This window comes from Scophthalmus maximus, chromosome 2 (genome assembly GCF_022379125.1).
Source record: "Scophthalmus maximus strain ysfricsl-2021 chromosome 2, ASM2237912v1, whole genome shotgun sequence".
NCBI classification, from domain to species: domain Eukaryota; kingdom Metazoa; phylum Chordata; class Actinopteri; order Pleuronectiformes; family Scophthalmidae; genus Scophthalmus; species Scophthalmus maximus.
The window spans coordinates 4,972,852-4,997,827 of NC_061516.1; the positions used below are offsets into that span (position 1 = coordinate 4,972,852).

The 24,976-nt window shown below is 41.7% G+C and overlaps 3 protein-coding genes across 4 annotated transcripts; 2 read left to right on the top strand and 1 right to left on the bottom strand.

The window, feature by feature from the left end:
• The first annotated feature begins 2,211 nt into the window (after window positions 1–2,211).
• On the top strand, window positions 2,212–7,974 carry LOC118301016 (cytochrome c oxidase subunit 5B, mitochondrial). The gene is made up of 4 exons (XM_035626041.1): window positions 2,212–2,371; window positions 5,265–5,335; window positions 6,346–6,445; window positions 7,468–7,974. The coding sequence occupies exons 1-4, from the start codon at window positions 2,275–2,277 to the stop codon at window positions 7,578–7,580; spliced, it is 381 nt and encodes a 126-aa protein (XP_035481934.1). The 5' UTR covers window positions 2,212–2,274; the 3' UTR covers window positions 7,581–7,974.
• A 1,321-nt stretch (window positions 7,975–9,295) lies between these two features.
• On the bottom strand, window positions 9,296–14,914 carry LOC118301014 (hatching enzyme 1.2-like). Its single transcript, XM_035626038.2, has 10 exons — window positions 14,715–14,914; window positions 14,566–14,598; window positions 14,413–14,478; window positions 13,977–14,026; window positions 13,045–13,114; window positions 12,838–12,952; window positions 11,127–11,299; window positions 10,961–11,042; window positions 10,756–10,877; window positions 9,296–9,599 (listed from the first exon to the last, which is right to left on the bottom strand). Exons 1-10 carry the CDS (start codon window positions 14,791–14,793, stop codon window positions 9,325–9,327), a joined length of 1,065 nt encoding a protein of 354 aa, XP_035481931.2. The 5' UTR covers window positions 14,794–14,914; the 3' UTR covers window positions 9,296–9,324.
• A 741-nt stretch (window positions 14,915–15,655) lies between these two features.
• Window positions 15,656–21,838, top strand: zcchc9 (zinc finger, CCHC domain containing 9). 2 transcript variants are annotated; one of them, XM_035626039.2, is made up of 6 exons: window positions 15,656–15,801; window positions 17,032–17,442; window positions 19,541–19,691; window positions 19,786–19,878; window positions 19,965–20,033; window positions 21,556–21,838. In XM_035626039.2, exons 2-6 carry the CDS (start codon window positions 17,047–17,049, stop codon window positions 21,666–21,668), a joined length of 822 nt encoding a protein of 273 aa, XP_035481932.1. In that variant the 5' UTR covers window positions 15,656–15,801; window positions 17,032–17,046; the 3' UTR covers window positions 21,669–21,838. The 2 variants fall into 2 exon arrangements, with proteins under 2 accessions (XP_035481932.1, XP_035481933.1); XM_035626040.2 differs by having other exon boundaries at window positions 15,720–15,801; window positions 17,036–17,442.
• Window positions 21,839–24,976: the final 3,138 nt, after the last annotated feature.

Below are 24,976 nucleotides of genomic sequence, written 5' to 3' on the forward strand. Positions count from 1 at the left end.
CTCTAATATTTAAATCAGTCAGTGGAACATGTGAACGAGAAACATCTGATATGAACTGTATTCTCTGCAGTTAGTGTTGTGGGTTAGTGGTTAGGATGGCACTCACTGTAATTATAGGAAACTAAATTAAAAACGTGGACTAACGGACATAAACATACGAGGCACTTGTATTCTTAAAATCAGATTCATGTTCCTCCTCTTCCACACATCATCACTGTAACCAACATTGACACTCTTCCTTGTGTTGCCATTTATCCCCCAACTTATGCTACATTTTCAAAAACACCACACTTGATCTTGGACATGAAATTCCTAAAGCACGTCAAAAATACTGTAACTCTCTAACAGATTTTTACCTGGTTTTTGTAAGTTCTTATTTGTTTAAACTTGATTTTTAGTGACTGGATCCCGAGAGTGGAGGAGGCTTTAAACAGACCTTGATGTGTGGAGATAAAGTTCTGAAGAGATGATGTGTGTCTCCCACAGTGGCGTTACGTTATTGTGATTGGCCCCGGTGCAAATATTTTTTCTTGGGTCCTCCCTCGCCCCGAACACGCGCACATACACACGCACGGAAATACACAACCACTCCAGACAATCGCAAAGCGGACAATTGCTATATCTTTAATAACCATAGAACAAATAAAAGCACAGCAACTCATTATAGGCCTACAGAATGAATGAATCCACGGCACCTGATGACACAATCACTTCATTCGTTCAGTCCGTGCGCAAGTTATCACAAATGAAAAGGAGCAAGATCATTAGACAAACGAATCATTCCCCAACGAGCCTGCTCTCGTAAAATTTCAGAAGAAAATAACTATCCTCCCGCTCTGATTGGATATGATTGTTCGATTTGAATATGGCATTTGTGGCGGTGAGCGTGGTTCTACCTGGCACAGTTTGCGGTGAGTCAACTAATCATGCTCTCCCTGTTAGCGGCTGGAAAGAAGACACACAACTGAGCACATGAGTTTGACTTGTGCCCTGAGCAGCTGTGCACGGCAGCGCAGCGCAGCGCAGCGCATAGCATTGAGTTAAGTGTGTGTCAAAGTGTTCAACAAGTGCTCATCCTGAGTCCGGACAGTGCGTCTGCTTTGTTGCCGAGGGAACTCACAGAGGCAATGACACGCGATTATTAAAAAATATATACATCTATTTTTGGGCCCTTATAAGCCTCTGGGCCCCGGTGCACGGCACCGCCTGCACCCCCGATACTTACGCCACTGTTCTCTCACCTGGTGACCTCTGTTGGTCAAAAAAGGCCATAGTAAGTGTTGTCCCAGGTCAGCTGTTTTGGGCAGCACCTGGCAGGCATGGGCAAGACTGCTGGAAGGAGGAGAACAGCAAAACAAAAGGGAGTTAATAGTGATCCAATAAAATAAGGTTGTGCATTACTGTGTGAAGGCCTGGTCCTGGTCTCTAACACCAGCTGCTGGATTTGGTTCTCCAGTTTGGTATTTTCTCTGAGAACAGACACAAACACAAGGTCACAAGATTCAAAATAAAGAGGAGACAGGTGACCGACCATTATTAACAGAAAAAAGTGACCTCTTCAAAAAGGAATAAAGCAAGCTGACACACACACATACACACACACACACACACACACACACACACACACACACACACACACAAAATGGCTGGAAAAAATCTTCTTAATTGCAAAAAAGCACATCTTGTGAAAAACAGACAGTTCACAAGTTATGATGCCTAACATGATGCTTACTCCTGCTCGATGGCATAAAGCATTTCGCTGGATATTTATTAATCATCCATGCAGCTGCGTGATTCTGCGACTTTTTGTGTTCGTAAGGACCGTGTTGGTTGTCAGGTTCTTATTCCTGGAAAAGATATTGTTTATATGAATCTTCTACATGACTAAAAATGGAAACATTCACTGGATTTTATGGTTCATCTAACTGGTAACCGGGTTCATTTTTCTGTGCACATAAGAATTGATAATTGAGTGATAAAATGTCTAAAAAAAATGTCAACTACACTTATTTTTATTTTATCATCTTGCTGGCAGAGCCGTCCTCAGTTTTCTTCACCAAAGGGGGCTGTAGAAAACAATATAGATGAAATAGCCATTCTCAGACTGTGGAGGGCAGCATGACGCTCAGACGTATACAGCCCGTGGGGAATTCAGTAGAAGAAGGAGAAGAAGAAGAAGAAGAAGAAGAAGAAGAAGAAGAAGAAGAAGCGCTCTCATAAATCGCCTACGTCATCGCGGAGCGACCAGAGTGCGGCGTCAGTGAAGGAAGAGAAATGGCTGCAAGGTTACTGCTTCGATCGGCTTTCAGAGCCGCTACAACCTGCCGCGCTGCCCGGGTCCCTGCCTTGACCCGCAGCATGGCGGCTGGAGGTGAGGACATAACCAGCACTGAGATTTAAAACACGTAAGACGGGGCGAGCTCGACTTTAAAAACGGCGGTTTGTCCTCGGCGAACACAAGCGGAAGTCCTCCGCCCGCTGTGTAGTTAGCATTAGCAGCGTTAGCAGCGCGCCGTAGCCGTGGAAGGTCAAACGTGATTTATTTTGCGTCAACGCCGGTGAAATTACGGATTCACAAACATTCAAGTGTGTTGAGTGCCCGCGGCGAACGGGTCATCGTTTCGGAGAAGGGCTCACACGTGAATCATCCAAACGACAACCCGACATGTAGCCGCGCTAAGGACCGTGTCCGAGGTGAACATGCAGCTACAGACACGAGAAGCAGTCAGGGATTGTGTTAGTCACCTTCTGACACTCGCAATCGGAGCAGATGGATGAACTCGTCCAGAGCCTGTCACTACATGGTCACTAACGGGGCTTTTCGTACTCTGGATGTCAAGATAATGTGAAAAGGAACACGGGTCAAAGAAAATAAGTTGCATTTTGATTTAAAAAAACAAAACAAACAATATCAAAATACAAGATACATAACCTTCATTTTGTTTTGTGCATTGTGACTGACAATCGTCGGCGCAGGCGGCATTAGGGGCCTTGCCTGAGGGCCCTCACCGTGATGACCTGGAATCGAACACCGAAGCACCAAAGTTAGCGGTGTAACCCACTAAGCCATGCCAGCTAGAATTATGGCTGACAATGGGATTTTTGCACATTTCCATATATTTTTGTGTTTGTTTCCTGGCACACGGCTGCCACACTAAACGCCGAAGTGGAATATTTCCGCCCGCATGCTTAACAGGTAGAAAGTGGACTGTGTTTGTATACTCCAGCACTTTTCTGGTCTTATCGACCTTTAAAGTACAAGTCACATTCACCCATTCTATATATTCTGTATTCGCTTATATATACACAACACTTTTTCTATCAGACATCATTTGTACACTGGCGGCACAGCAGATGAGGGCAATTTAGGGTTATGCGTCTTGCCCAAGGACACTTTGGTTCGTTGACTGCAAGACCCCGGGAGACCCATTTGACCTTTTGGTCAGTGGAAGACCCATCTCCTGAGCCGCAGAAGATTAATAAAGCTATGTGATTGTCGGATAAACAAAGAGTGAGAAGTTAGTGTTGTAGTGAAATGAAGAGGGTAACTTCTCCTGTATTTGAGAAGCCATACGAAATGTCATTATACCCGAGTGTAATGACAGTAAAGATTCTATTCTTAACAGGTGTCCGAAGGTAAATTCAAACCCTGCTGCAAACTAAATCAAATGAACCCTTCTTCAAATGCTAATGAGGATTCGGCAATATATCCTTAATCATGAAATGGGTTCTGTAAAAAAAAGTGAGTACAGGTTCCTTCTGCACAGATGGAGGGACAAATGCATTCCACTGAACTAGGTTTGTCAAAAGTATCGATACGTTGAAACTTTTTTTAATACCACATGTTTAAAATGATTCAATATCCATTAATTTTAGGGATGCACCAACGTTACAGTTTGACATTATTATACTTATCTAGTCACACGTTATGCCTATGAGTTATCCCTCATAGAATCGACTTCTGTGACCGCTGGTACTTTTATTACACAGAGACTCACTTCCTGCAACAAAGCCTCTGGACTGCATCACATTCACAGCTTGAGGGGAGTGAGACTGTAATAGAACTAATACCTCACTTTACAACAACATTAGTTTTCTACTATTAAGTCAGAAAAATGTACTTGAAGTATTAAATGTAAAAGTACTCAATTATGCAACAGTGTGTTCCCTACATTCATTCAGTAACGGCGGTGTGCCCCTGCTGTTTTTTTCCCTGGGCTCCTGAATTATTATAATTTTAGTTTTAATTTTTTTCACAAGAAGAGATTGGGCTCAGTCTTATCAAGGGCTGGGAACGGAAACCTGGTATTAAACGTGCCCCGGGGCTAAATTATGAAAGACGGTAGTAGTATCAATAATCTCCGGCGTTATCGGTGCTGCTAACGAAATTCCTCCATTCGTCTATGATGAATCTTCGCTATTCCCAATCCTGAGTCGCGGTGTTGGAGGCTGTGCTGTGCAGGGGGCGTGGCCAGCTCTCACTGCACGACACACGGAGACACTCACCTGCTCCGCGTGACGATGGCAGAGAGTGAACGTCTAGCTGTACTTAAGTAAAATCAATGGCGACAACGCTTGTTGACACAAATGTAACAAGCGATCTGTGAAATATTTCATGAAAGGGAAAGAACACAACAGCTAGTGGGACGATGACTAGATGAAAAAACTATCGGGCATATTTAGGGCTCTGATATCTATGAGTGTGTGTAATTTAGGTCAGTGTGATACAGCTTAAGGGAAGTATTAGGCTGTGGTATAGCCATGCGTTCCATTTTACTTTTGTAATCGTTTAATAAGCAACTAAATTTTAAATGTTAGTGTCACAGTCTATCATGTAAATTTAATTGTGGTAAGACAAAAGATTCAATTTCGATTGTGCCACTATATGTAATATCTGCCAAAAAAGGAGGTTAAGAAGCACTGAATTAGGAACGTTTCCAAACCTTTCATGCAATTAGTGTTTTTAGTTGATTTAATAAAAACTAACAGAGCATTAACATTTGAAGAAAAGCTTATTTTGAATGTGTTTGCTGCCGAGGTCAAATTTACATCTTTATTGTCACAAGTAAAAAAAGAAAGACACATACAACAGTGGATCATCGGCTGTTGTTAACTCTGCTTGTTGTAAATCTACTTGCGTTGTATCAGACTAGTATTATACACAGCATTTACTTGTTGGGTCAATAATGTAGCAGGTCTTCAACACAACGTTGTGTATATGACTTCTCACTTGTTGCCTTTAACCTTTTTATTTATGTTTGCAGGGATTCCCACTGATGAGGAGCAGGCCACGGGGCTGGAGAGGACTATCATGGAGGCCATGAAGAAAGGAGAAGTACGACAATGTTTCTAAACCACAGACTGTATCTACAAATGGATGTTATCACTGGATCTGGAAAGTGAACCCAACGTGGAAGTGCCTGAAACCTGTATTCTTAAGAATGACCAGCAGAGGGCGACTCCCCTGGTTGCAAAAAGAAGTCGGTTTCTAGAAGTCTATGAGAAAATGACTACTTTTCACTTGATTTATAAAGTCAACAATTATTTTCCTGAGGAGTTTATGGTCTTAATTGCTAATTTCAGGTCCTCTTCAAAACAGCGTGATGTACATTTTGTAAATTATGGTTCCATTTACAGTCGGGGCCACCCCCAACTCCTCAAAATATGGTTACTTCTTCTATCAAAAGAGCTCATTGAATGATGAAGATCACAACCGGAAGACTGATCAATACATCCACATGAATGCTACCGTGGCCTGGTACTGGATAAACTGTAGAAAATGGATATGTGGATATCCCCATGGCACCAGAATCTCTTATTCTCCCCTCCCTTCACACAAACTTCCAGTTTTACATAATAAGTCTCGTAGGAGATAAGAATTAGTTGATAGCTCCCTTCACTTTTTGGTAAGGTCATATTGAAAGGTTCTGTGAACTAAACCTATGCTTTAAGACATTTCAACAAAGTTTGTGTAAAGAGTTTGTATTGTACTTTTTTTTTTTTAATGCAGACAAATATCGGTTTCAAATATCGGCTATCGGCCTCCTAGATAAGTAATAACCGATATCTTGATCGGTCGACCCCTAATAAGAATGATCCACAGCTTGTGAATAGTGACGCAGTACGTTATCTGTGCCCAGCAGACGCGTTGAGGGACAGTCTTAGAAATGAACATCAGTTATCTCAGATGTAAGGCTCATTACTACTTTTCAGGGTTTTTTCTCTGCTGGTCCCTGAACACACGGACTAATGAATTTCGGTGTGTGCGGACCAACGTTATTAATTACATTGAATCATTCTTTAACTATTTCTTCTGACCTGCTGTAATCTTCCCCTCTGTTTCAGGATCCCTACAACATGTTGAAGCCCAAGTGGTACAGTGGTACCAAGGACGATCCAAACATTGTTCCCTCCGTCACAAACAAGCGGATCGTGGGATGTATCTGTAAGTTTCTTTTATTAAATCCAAGATTCAGCCCTTGTAGAATTGAGTCTTTTTAAGTCTGCTCTTACCACACAGGAGCCAGTGCAACTGATCAAAACTACAGACAAGAAAAAGAAAATAGCTAAAATCAACTTTGTGCTTTATCAAAACTTCACTTCATGGTAGTTCAACAAAACCATCAGTGTGACGATTCTCCGCAGATCACGTCATTGTGTCAGTTAAACTTCCATTAATAACGTGTGATCAGCGCAGTCGTCCTGAATCAGAACCTCCAGTACTCTGATCGAGTTGCCTATGAAAATAGGCGTCGACACAGCAAACTCAAGCTTTGTCTACACAGGACTTTGTATAATCTGCTCATCACTCATTTTTAGATTGGAGCTGACACTAAATGCAACCTTTGCTTTCTGTTTCTGCAAAGTAATTGAGTTTTAATTATTAAACACCGAAGTCACTGTCAAAGGTTGAATGCTAAACCTACAGCGGCGTACTGCCGCATGTCGGGGAAACACTGCTACATAGGTATTATACAATTTGAATTGACCTGATAATCTGACTCAAGTGCTTTAAAGATAAAAAATTAAATTTGAATTTTTTAATGGTGGTTGTGGGCAGCGATTTGAGGTCAGACGCGTGGTTAAATCTGACTGGATGCCAGTTTTATGAAATAGTGCTTAACTCAAAGCCTTGTAAGAATTGAATTTGAGATTGGGCCTCATACAAGAACATTTTCATATCCTTATCCTAATTGTCTCTTAGATTTGTTTGTATGGTAAACTAAGCGTGCCCTAGCTCAGGAGGCCGTCAGTCGTCCATCAGCCCGAAGGTCGGCGTGGTGTAACACATGATTTCAAACAGGCTGATGTCACTACGATCACGTGTCCTGCTGTTTTAAAAGGAGTAATGATTACACCACGCTCATGCTCACCAATAATGCCACATTTTTAAGATATTTGGATGTGAAAAGATGCCCCACGGCATATTTGTGTCTGCGTCTCTCACCTTGTCTTGTGTCTCTGTAGGTGAAGAAGACAACACGACTGTGGTGTGGTTCTGGATTCACCAGGGCGACGCCCAGCGCTGCCCATCCTGTGGCTCCTACTACAAACTGGTGCACCATGAGCTGCCCCACTAACCTGTAACATACCTCTGTTACCCTAGACACGCATCACACGGCTATGCGTCAGTATAGCGTTAGCTTCTCTTTGAAATATTCCTTCAGAATGAGGTGAAGAAGAATCAGACTAGCGATTGGAACATCCTTGGCTCCGTGTATTTCCTGGTCGTCTGGCAGGAGTCCCTGTCTGATTGGTCTTCGACTTGTTCTGTCTCAGTACTTGATCCACCTGTTAACCTCATAAGCCTTTGCTTTTACATGTTGCATTCTTCTTTGGTGTCGGATGTGAAGTGGGACGCAACTTTTAGTTTCACATCGTTTCCATTCAGCTTCAGTTTACAAACTTGTACTGTACAATGTTACTCAGTGGTCCACTTACTCTTATTTAACCAATAAAGTCATCAATATATAATTTCTGGCTCCAAATCTGTTTTTGTTGCACTGCATTTATATGGACTTCTCTATTTGTCATGAAATAATGACCGCTCAAAGCCAAGTTATTGACAACAAATCACTGTTGGTCTGTCTGTCCTCTATGGCTCATAGCTCCGGGTCCTTTGACTCTCACCAAAGACACAAATCTTTAAAAACATACAATATTTTCAACATTTTGAAATTAAACTAATTTCATGAAACAGCTGCTTGCTGTAGGTTTTATCAAATTAACAGAAAGAAATGGTGCATATGGAGTATTGTCAGTGGGTCATTTATCCACATTTTGCTGTTGGCTGAGGTGAATATTTTACAACAGCCCAAAGTAAAACCTCACGTCATACCAGCTGCCAGAACCTAACATTCAAATAAATATGTATATATTGAGGCTGGAAACATGAAATGTTTGACATTTACATGAAAAATGACTTGGCAATTATCAATGTAGTTTCTGTCCTGTAAATCAGCTGTTTGTATCCATATTCATTTGAATGTTTGCACCCCATCATAGTCGTGATGGGTGTCAGTTTCTCGTCTGAAAGTGTTAAATGACCTTGAAAACATTCAAATGTCCGTCACACATTCTCTGCATCAAACTGGTCATGATGTCTACGAGAGCACAGTGTTCTGTCATGTCCTGTGACATGTGATCAATGTAATTGAGGCAGCACGAGCGACGCCATTCACCATAAAGTGATGTCATGGTGGTGTTTTTTTAAAGAAGACCGAAAGAAATGTAAAAAATGTCTTCTATTTTTTGTGAATAATTGTTCGGTCAACAACAACAAAAAATTGTAATCGCCACAAGAGACTGCAGTGCTCTGTCAGATGGACTCAGATTGTGAATGGCCCTTTTGAAGCCTAGAATTTGGCATGTTGGCGAGCAGCAATTTTTATTTTATCTTTAAACCAGACGTAACCATATTTGGACGAGGGGGCTGGAGCTGGGCAGATTGAAGGCCTAGGTCTGACTTCAGGCTTCAGGACACAGCACGTCCACCTGCACCTATTGGACGGCACCAACTGTCAATTGCATACTGTGATTTATCACTTTTACTCTAAATGGTACCATAATTCACTAAATGAACACCGCATTGACCTCACTTTCCGGACCTGGAGTCTACATTCTTTTTAAATATGGTCTATACGGTCTTGACCCGTTTGATAGACTAATTTGCTTTCCTGGGACACAGTCCATCAAAGGTTCCTCCGCCGTCATTCATTCATTACAGCTTGTATCTGGCCTCTCCAGTGCAGCCGACCACTACACTGGCAGATTTAAGAAGATTCTACGTCTGGTCTGTATTTTCTGGTTTTATTGAAGGTTCCATCACGGTTCAGTGGCGGCACCAGTTGTGTGGCTGGTGTCATTGTGCCCCACGGTGGCAGAGTCCAGGTGCTGCAGGGAAGCAGGTGGAGCTGCGGTCGCAGGTGCGCGATTGTCCTCTGATTCGTCGGCAGGCGCATGACTCCGGTTGCCTCCGCTGGTCGTGCCAAGGGGAAGCTTCAACCTCTGGAGGGGGGCGTTTGTGTCATCCTCACTCTCAGCATTAGACGGACCGCCTTCCTTGTCAGCATCACCACTTTCCTCCCCCGTCTGATTTTCTGTGGCATATGGATAGATAGTTACTTTATTTATCCCAAGCTGGTAAATTCCGGTGCAACAGCAGCACGTTTCACACAGCACACTTTGAAAATATAATCAATATCTACACAAATAAATGAAAAATATAGAGAATAAGAATAATACATTTGAAGATTTTACATTAAATATATACAGTGGAAATGGTGCAGTAGAGCAATCCGTTACCAGCAGTGTGCGGAGGAACATGAAGTTGCAAATGTGCCAGGATTTATGTTTAATGTTTAGCTTAGACAGAGTCCAGAGTCTGTCTGTCAGCCAGAGGTGAGGTGTTGTAAAGTCTTATGGCTTGTGGCAGGAAAGATTTCCTGTAGCGGTCCTTGCGACAGCGAAGCTGAATCAGCCTATTGGAGAAGGAGCTCCGCTGTCTGTCCAGTGTGAGGTGGAGAGGATGGTCCGGGTTATCCATGATGGATAACAGTTTGTTCATAGTCCTCCTCTCCACCACTGCTTCAAACGCGTCCATCTTGCAGCCTATTACGGAGCCAGCGTTCCTGATCAGTTTGTTCAATCTGTTGGTGTCGCTGGCTCCGATGCTGCTCCCCCAGCAGACCACAGTGAAGAACAGTACGCTGGCAACAACAGACTGATAGAACATTGCCAACATCCTGCTGCACACATTAAAGGACCTCAGCTTCCTCAGGAAAGTAGGGTCTGCATCTTGTAAATAGAGCAGGGAAAGGGACAGAGTTAGGCTCCTGTGTTAGCCTCTCTTCATCAGCCGTCAGTGCAGTTTCCTGTAAGCTCTAATATCTTGGTTTGTTTTTTATACCACTTTGAACCACTTTGTTCCAGACTGAATCATCTGGAAAACTACTGAACAGACTGGAACGGAATTTTTTTTTTGCAGAGCATTCACGATCCCCAGAAGATTCATTGTAAGAACCTTGGTGACCCTCCTCTACTGTCACATAGCACCACACACACACACACACACACACACACACACACACACACACACACACACACACACACACACACACACACACACACACACACACACACACACACACACACACACACACACACACACACACACACACACACACACACACACACACACACACAAAGAGTTAGGTTTTGGGACCTGCTACATTAAAAAGAAGGGAGTGCACATACCACAGTTGTAGAGTTGATATACTCTCTCAATATCCAGCTTTGTCATTTTAACCCGCTGTCCCATTTCCATCACATCTTCTACCGGGACGATGGTGGGAAGACCGTTGGCTGAAAAAAACCCTCTGACGGGAATGGAAAATGACTCACTGCTACAGAGGACAAAATGAGAAACGTCTTCATGTGCTCGTTAGTTAGAACACTTTACCCCCCGTAGTGCATGATAGACGTGATGTCGTAAGGGAGATTGAACGTGTTCCCTGGATGCTCATTGAAGTTTTTCTCCATGCCTGGAACACAGCCATGCGGTTTTCTCTCAGCGGAGACGCAGCAGCATTGTGACAAAATGATGCACGGCGGCTCCCGAACGTTACCTGACATAATGTTGTGATGGAGAATTCTGACGTATTTTCTGCGGTCTGTCCTTGTGTGCTCGTGGTGGAAGCCCAGCGCGTGGAGAATCTCATGGACGATGTTGCCCGGCATGCACTGGGGCGCGATAAACACAGGCTGCTCGCCGCCGATGACGCCCACATATGAAGCACAGCTGCAATCAATTTGATTTTTCAAAGCAAGTTATAATATTACAAATCTTGTATGATCGTGTCACTATTTATTATGTGCCTGTACTTTTGGCAATGATATGTTAGGACCATTTTTAAGTAGAAAAGCCTAACCAGGGACCAGGGTTTTTATATTAGCCTATAGGCTAGAAACTCTATGTGCATCACATCTGTATCATGTTACGATGTTTTTTTTTTGCATTGACCCTGACATATGAACTAATACAATTTTCTTAAAAGCTCCCGATTTGCCCAAAGGACTGACCAGTCTAGAGGCTTAGGCTTGGTTTCAGAAGGTGGGGGAGACAATGAAGTTTAAATAAGGCTGTGACAGTCTTGGATTCACATAAACATCAGCTGATCAGTTTCTCATTGGGAGATAAACACGGTCAAAGACCACCCCTACCCCTAACCATGTTTGGAAATTCAAATTGAACTACCTTTAGGTTCGTCCCTCACGACTGCTACTCAACATTCTTATCCATCATCATCATCATCTCCCTAACGTACATCCAGCTGCAACCATGGAGGTTGAAGTTTAGGGGTGGGAGTGGTTTGGCTGCAAACAAACGACCGCTGCAAATTATATTGGGCGTGGTTTGAATGGGGCGTGGCTTGTAGGGTCTGCAAGACATGGTCCAGCTGGTACATGAATAAATACTCATAAATTACAATACTTCATTTCTATTGCACTTCCCTGAACGTGGTCACAAAGAGCTTCACGACAAACAGGAATGAAACGGCACGGAACAAAACAAGAGGTAACAAAAGAAAATAATAAAAACTAATATCAGTTAAAACCAGCTGAAAATCCAGAATTAAAAGGCTATCCCTATGAAAGTCTCGGAGTCCTGATGGCAAAATCTTGGTCACACTCAGTTACCAGCCTTGACATAAGAACGACTAGCGTGTAGTAGTTAGATCTTAGGTCACGGCTTGGCACTTAGTAGCTCCGTAATATATCTGGGGGCCAGATATATTACGGATTTATTTATTAAATGTCACACACATACGTACATCTACTGACCCTTGAGTATTTGATGTTAAATCTGCACCTAAGTCCACATTTGAGATACTTTCTTGTGCTTTGCCGTTTCATGATAAGTCTACTTCAGCGGGAGATACTTACTCTGCTATATTTATCTGACGGACCACCAAAGGAACAATTTCTACAATATGATGCATTGAATTGTAAAAAAAAAAAAAAATTGACCTCACTGTACACGCCTTATGCCGTTTATGACCTCAAATCGACGCTCCCCACCCTCCTCAAAACACAGAGTCACTCTTTGTACTACAACTGACGATCTCTAATGTAGGGCCTTTTGTAAAAACAGAACGGTCTCAATTTCAGATGAACCTTTTCAAAAACGCCTGGATTTTGTCCCCATCACTAACACCAGAGGCACTTCGGACAGGCATTTTTGAGTTCGAACAGGGGGAAAGATTACAACAAGAAACTCCTTGTCTGTTGGAAACCTGTACATTTCAAAACAATAATCAAAATTAAAAAAAGACACACCCTTTGCCGGTCTTGAAGAGCAGGTGGTCTGTCTCAGTGGTTCGCTTGTGGAAGGACAGACAGGAGTGGTCAGACACCATCACCGTAGCAGAGAGGATGTCGTCCGTCCGACTGGCTGGAAAGCAGTGAGTGAAACAAGAGATTCCCGTGAGCGGAGACATTGATCAGAAGGTCCGATTCTATTTTGAAATTCTGCGGACTGCTTACCCAACTCTGGGCTGATGGCGTACGGGATCTTCCGAGTTGGCCATTTATTTCCCACAGCGTTCCTGTCAGTCTGTTGGTAATAATAATAATAGTAGTCTTCTGGTATGTGCAGTTGCAAAGAAAAACATAATGCAGGGCAGTTTGCACACTTTTCTGGTTAGTGCTGGTCGACGGTGGAGTGGTCGTCAGGACAACTGGGACTGGTGGAGCTATACGAAAACCTATCCAGTGGCTCAATGTCAAATTAAAAATACGGAGTGAAGATAAAGTGAAGATGGAATCATCTTCATTCTAAAATTTGTCGTCACTGAACAAATCATTAAAATGTTTACAGTGTAGGTTAGTATGTGGACCTGTTGGATAGTGATATGAACATCAGTACTTAGTAAACATCCTTTTTGAGATTGCCCTTCACAGGAGGCCCTGAGGGTCAAAACACAACTGCATTTCACAAAACATATTGGAGGGATTTTATTCTGTGGCTGCTTTCCATAGAAGTGTTCATCCAGCTGAGATTGACTCCAAAAAAAAAAAAAAAAAACTGCACAAGAAGCAGAATGATCAGACGTTTACCACGACGTTTGTCAAAGAGCCGTTCGACAATTTGTCAAGCTTGGTTGGGGAGAACACACAGCACGACATGTGGCATAAGTAGGGAAGTGCACGGCAACGATAAAGTACAGAGGAAGGAGCATCATGATGTGGGTCCAGACCTGCAGAGACGTTCACACCGGGCAAACTTACAACATGTCTGAGCGGAAGCTGCTCTGTGGGCGGAATGATCCAAAACTCAGTGCAGCTCTGATCCACACGTTAAGGCCATTTTTTTTAAAATTTGGCCACATATCAATCTAGCTGCTGTGTGAAATGATTACACAAGCTCTCCGAGTTAACCAACAAAACTATTTAGAAAAGAAAAAGAGATCACTCACAGACATCACCATGTCGCCCTCCAGCACTGCATAGTTCTTGGACAGCAGCTCTGTCACAAAGAGGGAAAAGGAAGAAAAAAACAACAACATTGATGTAACTTCCTTCTTTCTTAAACCTCTTTCTAACCAGCTGTAGGTTTGACATTATGTCATGTTATGATTTAATGATTGAACCCAGTTAGTTTTCCATTCAATAGCTCAACAAAGACCCTGCAACTTTGAGACAATCAAAAACTGGAATTCAGGGGCCTGAAGAAGACATGGACAATTTAACTAGTATTTACTTTGATTGTTGCAGTGCGATCTATAATTATCCATTTATTTTGCCAGTGACCTGTGGTTTTGTATTCATAAGAACTGATGCTGTCTGGATTTCTGGGCATAGCTGTGCGAGACACAAATCAAATAAAAACATTCTGATCTGGGCTGGGCTCACCTTGCAAAGTCTCTGGGTTAGACTCCATATAATGCAACGCTTTGATGAGCGATTCCTCCCGAAGCACTGTCACATTTTTACAGGGGAAGATACAGAAAAGCTCATGAACGTCAACACAGTGATGGAACAATGTTCAATTAGAGCAAACCGCACCTGTCTTGGCTTCACGCACAGGACTCGAGTCGACTGCAATGCAACAGGTGAGACAAAAATCACGTGTCTGCTATTCCACACAGTGAAAAAAATGTTTAAAAAAATCAAACAGCAGCAGCAGCAGCAGCCTATTCACAATGATTCCTCACCATCTTTAAGGTTCGCAACAAACAGAAGTGCAGAGAGCAGCAGACGCAGCATGGCCGAGCACCTCGGCTCCCTCATCATCACAGTCAAGTCAAAGCAGCTGTGAGCTGCTGCCTCATTTATTCCTGCGAAGCTCAGACACTTGGTACTTTGAGGTACTTGTATTATACTTCAGTATTCAAATATTGTATTTATACCCCAGCTCCCCCTGAGCCTTTTTGGACAGCATTACCTACTCTACAGACTAAACTTCTTCATCAGCTTATCAGCTCATAAAATATATGATGCATTATTATCTGTAATGATGCGATGAAAAGTTGGTAAATACATTTCAATTCAAATATTGGAGTGCTTGTACTGTGAGTATTTATCTGACAGTCACGTAAGCGATAGTTTGTATGATAAAGCATGATTATAGACTGGAACATCCAAACAGTGGTGGTGGAAAGTAACTAATAGCCGTCGAAAACTCATCAATGTGGTGTAATTTTTCGGCTTTAAGATTATGTGTTTGCTGCAGCAGTTGGAATTTCTCAGTTTACTAATTTCTTTACTTTAAATCAAATAAATATGGAGTACGGCCAAACACGTTGCTCCAGACCGCCGAGTGTAAAAATGTCCAGGCGCATCAGTTCACCCCCATTATGGACTGTATTTAAAAAAAATGAAACTCCTTTTCTAAAAAAAAAAATCTGAATAAATGAAAAATATCCATGCCAGAAATCTCAACATACAAACCTTTTTATTATTTGTCGCTTTATCTTTTTTATATATATTTTATTTCGTTGTCATTTTTGGTTAATTTATTGTAATTGTTTGAATTATTATTTCATAATAATAATATTAACATGCACACATTGCTTTAGGAGGTAGCTGGTTTGTTATTACGTTACAAAATTGGACTTGTGCACAATGTGAGCATTGCCGCAGGTTCCTGGTGGTCATCGTCACTGCAGACACTAGATGGCGCACTCCAGCTTTCCGGTGGTCTGCGACCCGCGAGATCTATAAACACAAAGAAGAAGAAGAAGAAGAACACTTCCGGGAAAGAAAACCAAACACATGGGTCTGTGTTGACAACCTGTCAAGGTAAAGTTTTCTGCGGTTTCGTGAAAGTTTAAATGTTAAATGTTTGACTCGGTGGGGAGAAAAGCGGATGTATAATCTCCGGCTGTGTTGTTCCAGTTCACTTTTCCGTGTTAGTTGCACAGCGCCTGCTGATCGTCACAAGCTAAGCTAACGTTGTGTGGTTTGGCTAGCCGCTACTACACCACATGCTAGCGCGTTTTCATTAGGAAATCGGGGGAAATGAGATATTTTTAGTTGGAATACAGTATCACGACGGTGTGTTGAGTGTAGTTAGAATGAACAGTTCTCTTTGTTATCTGGTGCAAATGAGTGCAAACTTTTAAAAACACTTTATTCATCTTAAACAAGCCGCGTTCGTGGCAGTTTCTCACGAGTATGTTCGAGGCTGGTTGATGTGACATCAAAATGCAACATGTCGTCAAATGGTAATGTATTCATGCCCGAAGAGGTTAGTCCGTACAGTAATTTAAGCTGCTCAAATCCTTTTAAATGGTGCAGAAGTACGAGTTAAACTTCTGAAAAGGTGAAAAAAACACACCCATCAAAAAACCCCAACTCCAAACCATAACCACCAGACCGCCCCCAGAAATGATCTCGTGACCTCCTTGATAACAGCTGTTCATTGCTTCTTCTAACCTTATTGTATATGTGAATAGAGCTGTCGCTGTCCTTGCTGATGTATGCATGTTTTTTTGTGTTTCGTTACTATTTTTATTTGTACTGTTTGTGTTTTTTGTGTGTTGTTGTTGTTGTTGTTGTTGTTGTTTTTGGTATTTCTTTTACTGTGGTGTCTGTGCCTCTTCTGCACTTTTGTCTTGATTCGCTTTACATCCCAAGGGTTTGTCCTCGTCTGTCTGCTTTACTCTTCATTCTATTACTTTGATCTCATGCAACTTACCCTGTTCCTCTTGCCATGTTTTGCATTGCTATGTCTTCCCTGTAAATTCTTGAAGAAAAAAAGAATAGCAGTGACTGGCATGCACAATGACCAATGGGCCTTTACTGCAAGTTCACAGGATTCACTCACAAAAATCACCTTTAAATGACAATAACAGCATTTATTGCAAGAATTTCTGGGACAATAAATCATCCAACAAAAAGTAGCTATGGTGACAGGCCTAGTTTGAGATTGCTTATAGCAATGAAAAGTGCTCTGTAAATGAAATTTATTATTATGATTATTATAGTTGCAGTTCCACCTGACACACACGGTTGTCTGTTTGTCCTCAGCTAGAGGGTGCAGTCATGACGAGGTGGGCGAGAGCCAATAACATCCACAAGCACAAACCAGCCGAGGCCACTCCATGGAGTCAGCTGAGAGCCGGGGCAAGAGCTACTGCAGGCAGGTCGGGTGACCCTGCTGTTGCTCAAGGGGGATCTCAGAGGGACCACCTGAGGAGGACGCTGCCCAGTGGATCAGCCGTGAAAAAGCCCAACCGTAAGAAGAAGGACTACATCAACGAGGACGTGAACGGCTTCCTGGAGCATCTCCATCAGAGTGGACGGCCGCTGCCTAGAGCAGACGATGGAGGGAGGGAGTGGGAGCAGGGTCTGAGGGAGGAGGTGGAAGTCGCCTTGAAGAAAGACCAAAGGAGGGAGGACAGAAGGATAAAGAGACAAACGGACAAGAAGAGCAACATGGTGAGTGAGCATTTAGTCTGTCCCAACACCCGCCCTGTGATATTTACTGTAGCCGTGTTTTGTAAGGACACAAATAACCTCTTCACCCTCGAGCTAAAACAATCAGTCAATCAGTGGATCAACAGAAAATGAAGCTGCACCTATACTGATCATAGATTAATCCTCTGAACTCTAAGCCATTTTGTTTTCATATTTTTGGTCCACTGCGTCTCCTAGTGTAATAATGCTTCTAAAACCTCAACCCTGTAATGTACAGTCAAGTTATATACATCTCTTTTATTCAGGGACAACCTAGGCTATCAGAATATGTATGCTACTGTGATATCACATGAATTAATAGTTATATGACCATAAATACAAAAGAAAAAACAAAACGGAAACTGAATCTCACAGACATTCATTATAATGACACAATAATATAATTCAATATAATAACCAACATCGAAGAAGATTTTTCCCTTTTGAAAGCTGTTCTTCAAAGCCTTGGTTATAAGGGAAAACAATTCTTAACATTGTAGTCCTTTGGTCTTTCAACCCAAAAAGTCACGTGCCATTCTGCAAAGCAGTTCCTGTCTGCAATGACACAGAGGAGTAAACTGTGTCAGTAGTAGTATTAGGAAAAAACAGGAGGAATGATATGTCCTGTTCTAATTCTAAGATCCTTGTCTTTCTTTAAAATTTTTGTCTCGAGTCTCGACCAGTCAACAACACAGTGTCTGATTGGTACAAAGTCTGTAACAAAGCCTCTTATAACAATATGACACAAGCTTTATGCTTGGTCAGTGTGTTCCCTCTGTTTTACACACAGATACTGAGCAAACTGTCTGTTGGATAAAACAAGAAGATAATGTTTAGAATTTTTTTTATTTCAGGACGTGGCTGAGTTTTAAGTTTTTCTATAGAAATAATGAAATAAAGAAAAACTGGCATGATTGTCATGTAGCGTTGGCATTTTATACCTTGTCACACTTGACGCTATTTAAAATCATGTACCAGATGTTGGCTTTTTTCACACGTTGGGACAATTTTGTGTTTTGGACATAACATCATTTTGAGAGAGAGAGAGCTTTATTGTCCCTCAAGGGGAAATTTGATCTGCAGTTGGCGGTACAAAAAACAAAAAAGCAATTTAAAAACACACCAAACGAGACAAAAAACACCGTAGCAGCACACAACCGACAGATGAGTTAAGAGCAATTTCATCACTTACCAGTTAACAGTGTCAAATTGAAATCCTTGAGAGCGTCTGAAAAACAAGGAGTGATTTCTAAAAGTGTCATTAAGTGAGAGTTAAGAGTTTTGCAAGTTAATAGCTCTTATTGAACAAGGAACAGAATAAATTTGTACCCGTTTTTTTTTGCTCGAGGGAGGCTATATCTCCGCCAGAGGGAAGAGGAATGAATTCCTCCAAGAGTGGGCGGTCAGAGCTCGACCAGAGTGACCGTGCCTTCTGCAAACCTTGTCTGTCAAAGATCTTTGTGAGGGGGCTGCTGTATGCCAATCATCTAACTGGCCTCTGTGACAAGATTGAACAGACGACTCAGAGGGAGTTCTAAACACAACACTGGCATATTATCAGCTTTATGAAGTTGAAATATCAAATTGGATGAATCTAGACCCTTTGTCTTTGTATGTTTATCACTAAAACCACCCTGAGTCCACCCTGTGACACATGAACGAGGCAGCTTTTTTCTGAATGTTACTAAATGCATTTGAATGTAAAAAATAGAGATGTTGGTAAAATAAACTTTCGTTACCGTTAAATATTTTGTTGTATTCATTAATTTAGTAGCTATAATTGGAAAATTGAATGAAGGGGTTACAGCATTGTTCTGCTGAAAGTGCACGGTCACAATCTGGCCATCTGGTGGTGAGGACGACATTTTTGTGGTCCTCCCTATCATCAAAGTAACCCATCCCTGTTCTAGATAGTGCGAAAAATGGTGATTCAGATCAAGGGTTGTGATCGCCCACCCTTACTCCATCAAGCAGATTCTCTGTTGGTTCATCATCATGAGGAACCCCCTTTTACATAGAAGTAGTCTTGTGATCCTAATATTAAAATATTGACATGTGCATTCTCTTCATCTCTCCTCAGATGTGTTTTAACTGCAGGAAGCCCGGCCACGGCCTGGCCGACTGTCCAGAGGCCGACAGAGACGAGGAGATGGGCCGAGGCATCTGCTACCGCTGCGGCTCCACCGAACACGAAATCCACAAATGTAGAGCTAAAGTGGACCCGGCTCTGGGTGAGGACGATCAGGACACTGAACCACTAAAGATGTCTGCAAAATCATGAACATGCTATAATGATGTTAAAATGCTTCTTTTTTTTTCTGTCAGGCGAGTACCCATATGCAAAGTGCTTCATCTGCGGTCAGACTGGACACCTGTCGAGGTCCTGCCCGGATAATCCTAAAGGACTGTACGCACAAGGTACAAGCACAGACGGTCACTACACTCCTTGTACAATCATTCATTCTTCTCTTGTTTAAATGAAGGTTTTCTGTGTGTGTGCGCAGGAGGCTGCTGCCGTGTTTGTGGTTCAGTGGAACATTTCCAGAAGGACTGTCCGGAGCACCAGGCTGAAAGTGAGTCTCTACTGTCTGTCAGCTTCACTGTCTCAACTGATTTTTTTACAGGTTCACGCTGCATTAACAAGAACAAACGCTTCCTCAGTGTGCAAGTCTCACAGTCCAGTCTTGTTTAAACATATTGTGTGAGAGTGACGATGTCATGAAGTAGCATTGGACCATGGGAGTTGTTATCGTCATTGCAATCCACTTCTCTTGGTAAGGATTCCTTCAGCGTCCAAGGTTCAGGAGCTGAATTCTCCTCAGAGGATCTCCATCGCAAACAGAGCTGCTGATTAAATCCAATTTAAAAACACTGAATAAAGCAGCTGCATGTTAATAAAAATCTGTATTTCTCAGACGGCAGACAAAGGACATCTTTGAAGGGCTGTGAGTCGAGCTGCTGCTGCTCATGTTTGCTCTGCTTGTTTCTCTTTTGACTTAAAAAACTAGACGTCTCACGACTAAAATCCTTCATCCGGTTAAAATAGATGGTGAAAAACCACAAAGATCTAAAGTGGAGTGTGAAATGAGACTAAAAACTGAATAAAAAGTCTATTTTGACACATGCACATAGAGAGTATGATCCCACTGAAAACGTTAACCTTTAAAGCCCCAGTGAAATTGTTTTAATTTTCTGGCGACATCTGGTGGTACAGTTGGAAACCACAACCAACTGAGCACCCCCACACACCCTTCATAATCTTATACAGATGGCTACTCTTCCTCAAAATTCCTACAAGCACCAAGTTCAGTATTTATTTTCATTTTAATTTGTTCATTTTAATTAATTGTTCTGTGCTGTTATTATTTTTATGCAAAGAATGATATTTTCAAAAGAAGCTACTTTTGCCCCCTTTTTTTGTAGTTGAATGTGGTGGTAAGGCTACAATCTGATCTGAAGTCTACTTAATCTCTCAAAATCCTATAGGAAACACTAATAATACGTTTTCAATTATGGCCACCTTTCAGGACACCTTACATGTACAAATGATAAAAATAAAAACAGATGCTCAACAGTTAAAACAGACATAATACATAAATACAGAGCAATAAACAACAACAGACTAATAGACGCGCAGGTAAATATTAAAACATTTCTAAAAACTGCGGTATTTCTAATCTATCTGGCTGTGTTGACTATTTTTGTGATCTTACTTTTGTTTTAAGCGCCTAAATTTCAATACCAGCTTGTGATGTTGTTGGAGATGATGCTTTCCACTAGACTGCTGTAAACCATCTCTAGGACTTCAGAACACAGCTCAACAACATAAAACATGAATTTACATATCAACATCCGCCAAGATCACGTCGCAAAAGGCATGTGGAGGTGAGCAGCTGGATTTCATCCGGTCTCTAAAGCTTTTACACACCGAGCCTGCACATTGAGGATCATATCAGATGATGCTGGTTCTCTTCTACATTAACGAGTTTGAGGCAGTTTACCTTCAGGTCAGATAGTTGCAGGTGTTAAACACTGCAGGTGAACGAGAGTGAGCACAATCTCTCACCGTGACGTCTCCGCTTTGTGTTCTTGCAGCCAACTCTGTGACGGTGGGCTGGTTGTCCAACAACATGAGTGCAGACCACGAGGAAGTTCATGTTCCAGTGAAGAAAGCCAAACCCAAACAGACCAAGGTGGTGATGTTCTGACGGAACCTCTGATACAGAGTTCACACCTTCACCTCTAACCAGACTCAACCCCTGCTCTCGAACACGTAGTATATTTACCATTCAAGCACTGTGAAGTGGTTCACATGTTTCTGTTTCCCCTTGTATAACTGAGGTCCTTTTTAATAAAGTGTGATTTTATTCTGCTGGAACAATATCTTTTATGATGGCTTCATTGTTTAAAGGCGATGTAAAAAATAGGAGATATTTCCTGGTTAAAGTATTGAGATTATCATCATCATTGGGATGGAGGGGCCTTAAAGAGACGAGCTTAAACTATGACGTAGTTTAGTGAAAGTCGAGTCGGATTCTCTGAGTAGCGCTGTCGGCTTATCCTAAGTCCTATGAATCCTCCTTTACACCTTTCCTTGACCTCATGACGTGTTCCACTGAGGTCAAGGGGAAAAAAACAGATAGGAAGGACAATTCGACCTCACTCTAAGCCCAAAAGGCTTTCCTTGCTGCAGCGGTTTTTGAGGACGTCCCCCAGCCCGGTGGAGGAGGAAGTGTGTTAGAAGTTACATTATCTACAGTATGGGTGCAACAAAGTGTCATTTGACATTACCCATCATCAGGCTACTCTATCATAATCCAAAGTAGTTTCATATGTGTGCTGTTATTGTTTACCAATCACCCATAAATTAGCTTTGCCCAGAAAATAGGTAATAAAAATGTCTCTACTGTAATTGGCCCTCAAGTAAGATCAGAGTATGTCCTTCACACCAGGGGATTTCTGCCTTTTCCACTTCAAGGCCCACCTATTCATACAAGGACAGGGCCCATTATTCAGCGTGAAGGGGGCAGAGAGTGGTGGATGATGCAGCAAAGGGCCAGGGTCGGACTCAAGTCTCCGCACATGTAGCGCTGGCGCTACCAAGTGAGCTAATAGAATTAGTAATCAATTATTTTAATAACCGTTTATAAACTTTATAGCATTTGACCATCCATTTACCATCATATTATAAGTTGAATCAACTTAATAATCTTTCATTCTTTTTTTTCTAAAGTGACATTTTGCGGCCCACTAGAGGGCCCGCGTAAGTCTGCTTTACACGACTGGCAGGGCAGGACCTCCCCAAAAATGTAACATTTTTCATTTTAACATACTTACAATAGCAGAGGAAGCATACAGAATCATGCTTCACTATTCAACTTAAGACATGAATGCAGATATGATCGGCATGAAGTTGAAATCTATTCAGTCTTGTATTGTAGGTGTGCAGGGATAAGCGGTGATAGAATTGTGTTATTATCTTACTCTGGCACCGCCGCTGCCATATTTACTATATATATAAATATATATATTGAATTAAAGATGATGGATGTTTAATGGTGGCCCTGATCTAAGAACACCAATTGTACTATGACATTTTTATGACTTAGTGTAGTTTGACTTTTTAAAAAAAAAAACTATACAATGACTTTTTCAATTCCTTACTGTACTACATTTTGTGACTTACTATATAGTATGATGTTTTTAAACCTCATTTTGAACAGCAGCGGGATTATTTCGTCTCTCTGGAAATGGAGGTAAACCACTAGATATCTGAAAAGTAGGACTTAAACCAGCCTAGTGCTGTTCCTTTAATTCCAATAATGTGTTCTGATCTCTGAAATAGAATCTTGTGATCAATGTTGTCAAATGCAGCACTAAGATCTAACGGGACGTGAAAAGAGACATGTCCACTGTCTGAGACCATGAGAAGGTCGTTCACTTCAGCAGTGCTGTTTCTGTACTATGACGTTTCTTCTAAATCTTGACTGAAGGTCTTCAAGCCGACTATTCCTGTGTAAATAAACACATAACTGGATATGCCCTCTGTCTCTTCCCATTTAGGTTGAGAATGCAACTTTATATCTTCAGTTATAGAGAATGACATCTTCAATCCAGAATAACTGTAACAATAATAAGAATGACTGGTGTCTAATGTAAGCTGTAATGTGAAGACCCAGCCAGTGAGAAGCAGTACTGAGCTGCGGCGGGAGGACCGTGGTGCCTTCAAGGTCCTGCTGCTCCTGTTCACATGCAAGACAACAGAAGACACACTTGTATACAGGTGTCTTACCCGAAAGAACTGGCCACAAAGGTCTTCCTCTAAAAAAATGTTGCGATTCTCTAGAAACAACTCATGCAGACAGAGGTACAAGGTACAAGTGCCACAATGTGAGCCAAAGTCTTTACATTAGATATCTCTCTATGTGTTAATGTGAGGAAGGATCCAGTCTCCTCATCGCTCCACTCCCACCTGAAGATGTCCTCAGTGATGAGTGATAATTAAGTCACATGCATGTCAGTATTATTTTATTCATTAAGTCTTTTTCACTTTTATCCACACAACAGGTGTGTATGTTTGTGCCAACTGAAGATGCTCATCAACAATCAGCTGACCCCTCATGAAGTTCTCCTGAATCTCCTACAGAAGAGTGAATGAACTGAAATGAAAGAATTGTAGCATAATAAAGACAAATACAAATATTTCAAGATGACATTTTCTCTGTTAGGCATGTATTTCTAAAAAAGTCGAGTTTTCGGATTTCGTGTTGTCTTAATTATTTTTGACTTGATTATTGTCACCATATCACAAAGCGAAAACGCATTTGTGCTATTACAGAATATTTTTTCTTTTAGTACAAGGAGCGCCTAACTTGTAGAGCCATCAGATTAAAATTGAATGTTAAAAATAAATAGATAACCTAAAATTCACAAGCAGATATATCTAAGAATAAAAGTTCACCATTGGTAAGAAGCAAAGGTTTCGTTTTTGCCAGCTGATTTAAAATAGTTCAAACTTTTCGTCCATTATTGTTCATACAAACAAATGTCATTATTTCATTTCGATTGGAATTTACACAATTATTTTTCCAAGTTTTTCCATTTTCCTCAGATGTAGGTCCCTATGTTGTGCACTGCTATAAACCTGAGTACAGTGGAAACAGCAAACACACATTCACTTTACAGGATATTTATATATCCGGAGCTGCAAGATACATTTCCATTTCCTGGACACGAGGGAATAATGTAATAATCTGGTGGTCTGTTTCAAGTTGTCACAGCAGGGGGTGAACAGTTGAGCCTGTGGCAGGATGGAGCCTTATGTGACCAATCAATAAGGCAGTCAACACCCCTACTGCATCAAAACACTTACCCTCGAGCATAATGCGTCAGCAACTCAAGAGTGGGACACAGACTCTCAGGGGAACCCTCATAAACAGCAGCTCGCTCCAGACTTTTTTAAAATGAAGATAAAGAGCTGAGATCCTGTGCGTGCGTGCGTGCGTGCGTGCGTGCG

Excerpts from the sequence above, each read along its gene's own strand:
- LOC118301014 (XM_035626038.2), bottom strand. The coding sequence starts at position 14,793 with ATGATGAGGGAGCCGAGGTGCTCGGCCATGCTGCGTCTGCTGCTCTCT. Across the intron at positions 14,027-14,412 it reads TAACCCAGAGACTTTGCAAG|AGCTGCTGTCCAAGAACTAT; the intron begins GTGAGCCCAGCC and ends TCTTTGTGACAG. Across the intron at positions 10,878-10,960 it reads TCTATCATGCACTACGGGGG|AGGGTTTTTTTCAGCCAACG; the intron begins GTAAAGTGTTCT and ends CATTCCCGTCAG.
- LOC118301016 (XM_035626041.1), top strand. The coding sequence starts at position 2,275 with ATGGCTGCAAGGTTACTGCTTCGATCGGCTTTCAGAGCCGCTACAACC. Across the intron at positions 2,372-5,264 it reads CCGCAGCATGGCGGCTGGAG|GGATTCCCACTGATGAGGAG; the intron begins GTGAGGACATAA and ends TTATGTTTGCAG. Across the intron at positions 6,446-7,467 it reads GCGGATCGTGGGATGTATCT|GTGAAGAAGACAACACGACT; the intron begins GTAAGTTTCTTT and ends GTGTCTCTGTAG.
- zcchc9 (XM_035626039.2), top strand. The coding sequence starts at position 17,047 with ATGACGAGGTGGGCGAGAGCCAATAACATCCACAAGCACAAACCAGCC. Across the intron at positions 19,692-19,785 it reads TAAAGTGGACCCGGCTCTGG|GCGAGTACCCATATGCAAAG; the intron begins GTGAGGACGATC and ends TTTTTCTGTCAG. Across the intron at positions 20,034-21,555 it reads TCCGGAGCACCAGGCTGAAA|CCAACTCTGTGACGGTGGGC; the intron begins GTGAGTCTCTAC and ends GTGTTCTTGCAG.